Raw genomic sequence first — 9,102 nt, 5'->3', positions numbered from 1 at the left:
TGAATGAAGGTATCAAGGTTCACAATCCAGGCTAAACACAGCAAAAGTTCCCTGGGAGTCTGACCATGTAAAACTCTCTGAAGAATGGTCCAGCAAGATAGCTCATCTAGCTCATCTAGTGAAGGCTGCCTCGTTTTATGATGTGAGTTCAAACCCCAGGTCCCACAAGCTGGAGGAAAGAACCAACTCCTGAAAGTTATCCTTTGGCCTTCACATGCTTGCTCCCTCCACTGACACACATAGTAAATAAAAACAGTGTGTGTGTGTGTGTGTGTGTGTGTGTGTGTGTGTGTGTGTGTGTAATACTTAAATTGAATGAAGTATTTTGGCAATGAAACAAACTGCAGATTTTTATCATAAACAAAACAAAACAAACAAACAGGTTGGAGTTCCAGGCCAGCCAGGGCTACATAGTGAGACCCTGCCTCAAAAACTTAAAATTAAAAAAAAAAAAAATCAGTCAGTCAGTCAGTCAGTCAGTCATGGGAACATGGATGCTTATGCCTCACTTTCCCCAAACAGGGAAGAGGAGCAATGCATTAGAATGAATAAATAAATGACTTCACTTGGATACAGACTTAATTCTATTTCTTTTCTTTCCTTTTCTTTCTTTGAGATAGGGTCTCTCTATGTAGCCTTGGCTGTCCTAGACCTACCAGGAAGGCCAGGTTGGCCTAGAACTGAGAGATCCTTCTGCCTTTGCCTCCCAAGTGCTGGGATTACAGGTGTGTCCCAGGTTGCCTGAAGACTTTATCCTTAAAATAGTAAGGAGCAGATACAAATGGGGCCGCTGAGTACAGCTGGATCACTCACCTATGTCCTCTCTGTCCCCTTAGGCCAGCTCCCTCCTCCACTCCAGAAATTATCCTATTAGCACTTTCATTGCTTTTGTAAGCCAGGGTCTTAAGTAGGCCTGGAACTCACTATGAAGACCAGGCTGGTCTCATTCCCAGAGATCCCACTGCCTCGGTCTCCTGAGTACATTCCAGAGACAGAGGCCGGAGAATCAAAAGTCAAGGTCATCCTCAACTACACAGTGAATCTAAAGCCAGAAAAACTTCTGTAATAGTTGCTTGGCTAGTGATAGCACTGCTGGAATGTTTTAAGCAGAAAAGTGTTATATTTGAGGGGCTGATCACATCTCTCTTCCCTGACGTTTCTCAGATGATAGCAGGCATCCTGCTGGGAATATGTTTACGATAAGCCCCCTGAGTCCTTCAGCATATTCAGCTGCCTTCAGATTCCTGCAACATTCTGTCTGGCATTAAATTAATACTGTGGCCTCAAGGAACATTGTGTTCTCTATCCTATCCAAGACCTTTCAGAAATACCATACTTGTTTCTGCAGGTTTCTATATGGGCTGGGGTGTGTTGGCTTATTCTTGCAGATCCCAGCCACTGAGACAAAAGTTTGAGGCCAGCTTAGGCTATAAAGTGAGACCCTTTTTCAAAACTAAACTTAAATAAGCAAGTAAGAGGCATGTTGGTTTCCAAGTAGTAAGAAGGAGCTTGGCACAGCAGGAATAGACAGAAGGTGGGTGGCAAGGGGCTGAGGCCTGAGGATGGAAGCCCAGTGAGAAGGCTATAGTGACCCTCAGGGCAGAGATGCAGAGAGGCCAACTAGACTGGTGAGAGAGATCTGGTCCAGACCATCCCTCTCCTCCCCTTTCTTTTCTTTGTAGAATTTATCATTTTATACGTATGTTTGCCTGCATGTACCACATGCATGCCTGGGCCCCTGGAGGCCACAGAAGTGCAACAGATCCCCTAGAACTGGTGTTACAGATAGTTGTGAGCCCCCATGGGGGTGCTGGGAACCCAATCTGCTTCTCTGAGTGAGTATACATTCTTAAACATTGAGCCGTTTCTCCAACCCCATAGCTTTATTTCGGATCCTGGTTTGAGCACTCGCCTGAAAGCAGCCACTTAGATCAACGATCAGGCCCAGTTAGAAAAACTCCCATGCTGGGTAATAACTCTCTGGTTTCACTGTTAGGAGGGCTGATACAGTGGAAAGTCAGTCACATAGGTGTTTTGAACAACGCTTGCCACCTTACATGAGAGTTAATAGTGACACTTACCTTTTTTAACATGATAAAGGACTATTCTTTAGGCCTCCTAGAGAGAAATTCAGTAAGGCACTAGTCTGTTCTGCCTTTTTGTGCTTTGTTCCCAAATCTGTCGGGGAAATTCCTTTTCTCAGTGGTGCCAGCCACCTAACCTCACCTAACTGCAAGTCCCAGCTGACCGCTTTCCATGACAAAGGCAAAGCCAAAGCCAGGACTCTAGCCTTGAGGCCAGCCGACCTCCTGCCCCGGCAGGGCACCAGGGGTTTCTTTCTCATTAATGACCTCCAAGGTTTTAGCCCCAGAAACAGTGGGGAAAAGACAAAAGCCACATGGACCTTACAGACAGGTGCTTTCAAATCCTCAGAAGGCAGAGAGGGCCCTGGGAAGCTCCTCTGAAGTTTGGGGAGCCTTTTGTGTTCTCTGCCTGCCTTGCTTTGCCTTGCAAGGGATTTGGGAGCATAGTTACCCACAAAGAGGGAGAGGGCTGCAGAGCTGTTTTCAAAGCTCCTTGGCTGCCTTTTTTTCAGGAAGGTCAAGAGCCATAGAGGATGTTAAAATGTCATGATGAATGGAACATGGTGGCACCGCACTTATGATATGGATGAACAAAATTCATTATCAGTCTCTGCTACACAGTGAGTTTGAAGGCCAGCCTGGGCTTCAAAGACTATTTCCAAAAGCCAATATAATACATGCACAAAGATGGAAATGTAAAACCTGCCTATTAGGTCCTCAGATTCTCATGCCCTGCTGTATTTCCAAGGGCACACCAGGCTGAGGAAAGCTGACATAAATTAACCCCAGCCTGGGTTGCAGCCCCTACTCACCAGGACCCTAGCTGCATATAGATATAGCTACATATTACATATTGTAGGCATTTTACTTTTAGCACTGTTGAAAAGCAACCCAAAGTGTGGTCTAGCCCAATTCCATATTTTCCGATATGATTCCAAGGCAGAAAACAACATAAATGCAGGAAGTCTGCAGCGAATGTATGCTGGTGCACTTTGACCTGGAATCACCCAGGCCCAGGCAGCATCTTTATCTTTAAGCTTATGGATGGAAAGAGCCGGTGCCCTGGTATATTTCATGCTGGGTCTCAGCTACCTTACTGACCCCTCAAAGGTAGTCAATAGATAGATCCTCACAATGCTTTATCATTCTAGTGTCTAATGTCAATCAACTACCCGGATCTAGTACTTTTTTCAAGACAAGGTTTCTCTGTGTAGTCTTGGCTGTCCTGGACTCACTTTGTAGACCAGGCTGGCCTCAAATTCACAGAGACCCGACTGCCTCTGCCTCTCAGAGTGCTGGGATTACAGCATGCACCACCTCACCCAGCAGATCTAGTACATTTTGATCAGATACATTCAAGTACATTTTGATCCAGTTTTTGTTTCTTCCCATCTAGTCCTCACAATCGATCCCCTTAAAGTATAGGATAAAAGGTTCTCACCTGAGGTAATATGGCCCCATGTCACCACCTTCCCACCCAGGGTAGGTATTTCAACTGTGTGGGTAAACTTCCGGCCTCTAAGACATCCTATAATGCACAGGACAGCCTGTACAAAGAACTTTCTGGATGGGGCCAAATTCAAACTCTCAGCTGTAGCCTAGGAAACTGCTGCTTGTAGCTTCCTAACCTCATGCCCCACCTCACCAAGACTATGTTCACCCTGCAGCATCCCTCCTCCACCCCCAACTAGAGCCTAGGAAGGTGTCAACTTCTAACAGAACCGTTACTATATCTGATGAGTAATGTTTATTCTAGCCCTGTCACCTGGAGAAGGGCAAATCAGCTGCTCTCAGAGTCCCTTAGTGGCCACCTGCCACGCCAGCCATTTTTATCCCTTCAAGAAAGACACTGAGTTCAGAAAAGCAGTGATGCAAAGCCAGGAGTGATCCCATTTAAGAGTTTATTCTTAGCATGCAGAGTACCTTCTTGGGAAAAAAAAAAATCTTTGCAGCTCCAACAGACATTATAAATTAATTTACAAATATAGAATTGTATTAGAAATATTCATAAAAATCCTTATGATTCTTCACATACAAAAATATTCAGAAAAATTGTTATGCACAACGTATGAGGCCAGGTGGTTTCTTTGGTTATCTTTTTGAATAAACAATGGTGATGCAATTTATATATCAAGAAGCCATTAAAAATTTTTCCATACATTTCTAAAAAAATCTTAAACTAATGACGCAAGTTCTAAAATACAGGGGACATGAAACCCTATCTTTAAAAAAACAAAACAGAAGAAAAAACAAAACCAAAAACACCACAGGGATCCCCCCCCCCAACCCCTTATATGTGGTTCCTGTCTCAAGGTGACATCTCAAAACCATGTTACCCGGGAGCCTGTAGCATACCTTCATTTTAGTGGAGGGCTGTTCCTTAGCAAGCTTTGAATGAGTTCAGCTGCTGATGACCAAGTGTTTCCTGATGATGACCTGCTGGACTCTCCCCACTACAAAAGGATTCCAATGAAGTTTCCTCAGGGAAGCGGAAGGGAGGAGGTGGTGAAACAAATTCATAGACATAGAACTTCTAAAAGAAATCGACCGCAAGTGAATAATTTCTCATTAAAAACTGTAAGACTAGTCCAGGCTTGGTGTACATCTTTAATCCCAGAACCCCTGGGAGGCAGATCTCTATTGAGTTCAAGGCCAACATAGTCTACATTGTCAGTTGCAGGACAGGCAGAGCTATGTAGAAACCTTTTCTCAAAAACCAAAACCCTGTAAGATTTCACTTTCAACGAAATACCTAGGACATAAGCTAAAATGGGCAGGATGCCCAGTTTACCACTAGGAACTGTGGTCTCTAGGCTTATACCATGTCTGGCATGTTTTAAGAACTCACTATTGCCAGGTGTGGTGGTGCACACCCTTAATCAAAGGCAGAGGTAGGCCTTTGAGTGAGTTCAAGGCCAGCCTGGTCTAAACCAAAAAATAGAAATAACCCAGTATTTCCCATGTGTGACCTTGGTGTGTTACCTACCAGCTCAGATGGATGGATGGTCATACCTGTCTTCCTCACAGGTTTAGCACTATCAACACTTTCAGAAACCCACTAAGTATCTGGAACATAAGGAGACTTATGGTACAGAGAATGAAATAGGCTGACATTCCAGATATATAGAACAGCTTTTGGTACAAAGCATTCCTGCAATACTTCCATACCATTTCCAGACAGAGGTAACTTTGTGAGCTGGATTCAGAAAGGGTTTGTGGCTTTTCCTAGATATAACAGGAGGTCACTAAATTGGAAGTTTCTTATAGAAAAATTTTTTTTCAGATAAATTTTTTTTCCAGATTATCTGGCTTTTCTTGAAAAAAAAAAAAATCTGTCATAGAGGAAATAACCAGCTGGTCAATTCCTGTGCCTCCAGCTGCCAGAAGCTTTAATTTTCCCACCCATAATTCTAACAACCTTTCCCCCACCAACCTGCCTATACACATTTGAGCTTGCTGCTATGGATATACAAGTGAATAACATAATAAAGCTAGTCCTCAGAGTTCTACCTCCTACCCCAGGACTAAGTAAGGTGCCTTTTTCTCCAGAGAGGCACACAGCCAGAGAAACCTGGAAAAGCTGCTGGAGTTTTAAGAACTACTCTGGTTACTGGGAGCATAGTCAATGGACTCCTTCAGGGGCTGAAGGGAGTGCCTGTGGGCTCCTTCAGGAACTCACAGAAATCAATGCAGAAGCTGAGTCCTAACCCGGATTTCCTGAACTGAGCCTATCAAGTCTGAGTCCATTTAAAGCGGATCAAGGGTACATCTGATCAAGTCTGAGGACTGATATCTATATATCAGAGTAGATGAGGCTGTTGACCATGCTGAAGTTGTTGTAGAAAGGGCTGCTGAAGGAGCTACTCTGCTCCCCACTGCTGCAGCTAGGGAAAGGGCTGTAGTAAGGTATCTGGTTGCTTCCACCCGCAGTGCTCAGCTGCACGGAGTCTGGAGAGCTGTCTGGGATGGAGGCGCTGGGGAATGTGCTGGAGGGCAGCTGGGGCCCCCCTAGGTGGCGGCGGCTGCCTGGGATGGCTCTCTGGGTGCTCACGCTCATGCTGCTGGGGTTGGCACTTAAAGTATTGAGGCTGCTGAGGAAAGTGTTGAGGCATGGAGTAGAGGTCAGTGTGGATGCGCCAGGGGGTGAGGCAGCACTCTTGGTGTCCTCTGGAGACTCTGGTGACTGAGGTGGCCTCAGAATAGAAGAGGGGCTGTCTCCTTCCAGCTTCCCACTCACTCTTAGTCTTGAGGACTGGCCTTCTGATTTTGATGTCCCTGAAGCCACGGTGAGATTGTTGCTGGCCTCGGAACGGCGCTTACGCTTCCGACGGAAGTTTCCATTGTCAAACATTTTCTCACAATTTGGATCTAGAGTCCAGTAATTACCTTTCCCTGAGGAGGAAAAAAGAGTTAGTGAGGGTGGTTCATTCATTCATTTGAGGCAGGGTTTCTCTGTGTGGCTCTGGCTGTCCTGGAACTTGCTCTGTAGATCAGGCTAGCTTGAACTCAGAGATCCACCTGCCTCAGAATCCCAAATGCTGGCATTAAAGGTGTGTACCACCACTTTCAGGTTGGAGGGCTCTTCTTTATGTAGACAGAATGTCCCCCCTTTGTTTCAAGACATTTTAGTGGATGTCTGAAATCAGACAATAAATACCAAATACTATTGATCCTATGCTTTTTCCTATGAAAATGTTAATATATAAGTTAGTCAAAATAACATTACCGCTCCTGGAATTTGCAGACAGTTTTACATATCTCAGGTTGGTGTTAGAGTTGCTCTGCTTCTGCCACCCTTCTTCCTGGGATTGCAAGCATACACTACCATAGCTATCTTACAGTGCTGAGGAGCAAAAGAACCAAAGCAGGGCTTTATACATGGTAGGCAAGTATCCACCAACTGGATAGCCAGCCCTCTTTTTTTCTTTCTCTCTTTCCTGTTTGTTGAGACGGGGTCTTGAATAGCCCAGGTAGACCCTGAACCAGCCATGCAGGTGAAGAAGGGGCTCTGAACTGACCAACCGGCATGATGTAGATCAGGCTGACCTCAAACTGCCTGCCTGCCTGCCTCTGTAAATAGTACACACACACACACACACACACACACACACACACACACACACACACTTAGATAATATCTGTAACTATCTAGATAGGTCCATTGAGTCATCTTGGTATCCATATCTTTTCTTCCTCTCCCCAGTGCTAGAGCATAAACCAGAAGACCCCCATATAGCAGGCAAGTGGTCTATTTTTTGAGCTAAACTCCCAGCCTCCAAACACTGGGTTTTGTTCTTAAAAAAAAAAAAAAAAAAAAAAACTTTTCCACACAAAATATCTTTGAACTTTTTAAAAGTTCAAAGGAAACAGGTGGCGCACATCTGTAATCCCAGCACTCAGGGAGGCAGAGGCAGCAGATCTCTGAGTCCAGCCTGGTCCAGGACAGCCAAGGCTACAAAGAGAAACCCTGTCTCAGGAAGGAAGGAAGGAAGGAAGGAAGGAGGGAAAGAAGGAAGGAAAGAAAGGAGGGAAGTAAGGAAGAAAGAAAGAACATGACAGACATAATTATCTTGGGTAGTTTAGAGACTAAATCGGGAAGTAGTTTCATCTTCAAAACCTGCTCACCCTGTCCAAGTGTCACAATTGGGCATGAATGGCTACCAAGACACTTAAAATGTGTCCAAATTAAAATGTAGTGTAAAATACACACCGGATATAAGAGAAAGGCTATAAAGCTAACCTTGAACTCTTGATCCTCTAGCCTGTACCTCTAAATGATAAGATTATAGATTATGCCTGAATGTATGTCTCTGTGAGGGTGTCAGGTCCCTTGGAACTGAGGTTACAGACAGCTGTGAGCTACCATGTGGGTGCTGGGAATTGAACTCAGGTCATCTGGAAGAGGAGCAGCCACTGCTCTTAATTGCTGAACCAGAACCATTTCTCCAGCCCCATACGTTTAACATTTTAAATGTAGTTTCTATTATACAGTATCAGCACGAAAATTATTGCTCCAGAGTGACATCTGAGGCCCGGGTTCCATCCTCCAATACTACAAAAGGCTCGTATTATTTAACCAAAACCCTAGCCCATTCATTCTGGGCACCCTCCTTCCCTTGTTCTGGGGGTTCATTAAAAAAGCCTCAAGCAAGAACCTGTTTATTTGTAAGCTTTCCTCCGCTTCCACCTCTCTCAGGGGAGAGAACTGAAAGAACAGACCTATGCAGCACTCCTTACTCAGGGTACCGGGTTTAGACCCGAGAGAAACCAATTCGGATCACTCTTATTCTAACTTACCAAACCTCAGTTTGCCCCTGATTTTCGTCATTAAATCATCTCTCGATTAGGTGAATAGGCTAGGGCGCAGTGAGATCGGCAAGAATTCAAAGGAGGACAGGAGGCCCAACGCTCCCGTTCACCGTTTGTAACAGGTGATAGCCACCCTGCTTCTGAGAATCCCGTTCCCCTGTTTTCTCCCGACCTGTCTTCCCGCATCCTGGCGGGCCGGGTTGGGGCGACCCTACAGGCCACATGCTCTCCTCTCCAATGCTGAGAAGACCTCGCGTGGGTTTTCAGCCCAGCCGCGCACAGACCCGGGGTTGGGCTCTGGCTCGCAGCACCCGCGGGTGCGCCCTCTCCTTCCCGGCCGGGAAACACCTGCCCAGCCGTCCTCACCTGGGTCGTCCTCGTCGCGGGGCACCTTCTTGAAGCAGTCGTTGAGTGACAGATTGTGGCGGATGGAGTTCTGCCAGCCAGCCTTGCTGCGCTGGTAGAAAGGGAAGTTGTCCGCGACGAACTGGTAGATGTGGCTGAGGGTGAGTTTGCGCTCGGGCGCGCTCTGGATGGCCATGGCGATGAGCGCCGAGTACGAGTAGGGGGGCCGCACCATCTTCATCAGGTCCTCGCGGCTGGCCATCGACAGCCAGCCCAGCTCGCCCGGGGCTGCCGAGCCGGCGGGGGAGGCGGGCGCGGCGGCCGAGGGCTGCGCGAAGGCCCGCTGGGCGCCCGCGAAGGTGCC

At 46.3% G+C, this 9,102-nt stretch overlaps 1 protein-coding gene across 1 annotated transcript in view; it reads right to left on the bottom strand.

Annotated features, from left to right (window-relative positions):
- Positions 1 to 5,877: 5,877 nt before the first annotated feature.
- The window catches only part of Foxi3 (forkhead box I3), a 3,870-nt gene continuing 645 nt past the window's right edge, over positions 5,878 to 9,102 (bottom strand). The window contains exons 2-3 of the mRNA XM_055596379.1: positions 8,760 to 9,102; positions 5,878 to 6,476 (exon numbers count right to left, since the gene is read on the bottom strand). The exon at positions 8,760 to 9,102 is cut by the window's right edge and continues 10 nt beyond it. Coding sequence (XP_055452354.1) covers positions 5,878 to 6,476; positions 8,760 to 9,102 — 942 coding nt within the window. The remainder of the gene's footprint in view (positions 6,477 to 8,759) is intronic.

This window comes from Psammomys obesus, unplaced genomic scaffold, assembly GCF_907164565.1.
Source record: "Psammomys obesus unplaced genomic scaffold, mPsaObe1.curated_primary_1811, whole genome shotgun sequence".
Classification (NCBI taxonomy): domain Eukaryota; kingdom Metazoa; phylum Chordata; class Mammalia; order Rodentia; family Muridae; genus Psammomys; species Psammomys obesus.
This window is presented reverse-complemented; position numbering and strand designations above follow the sequence as displayed.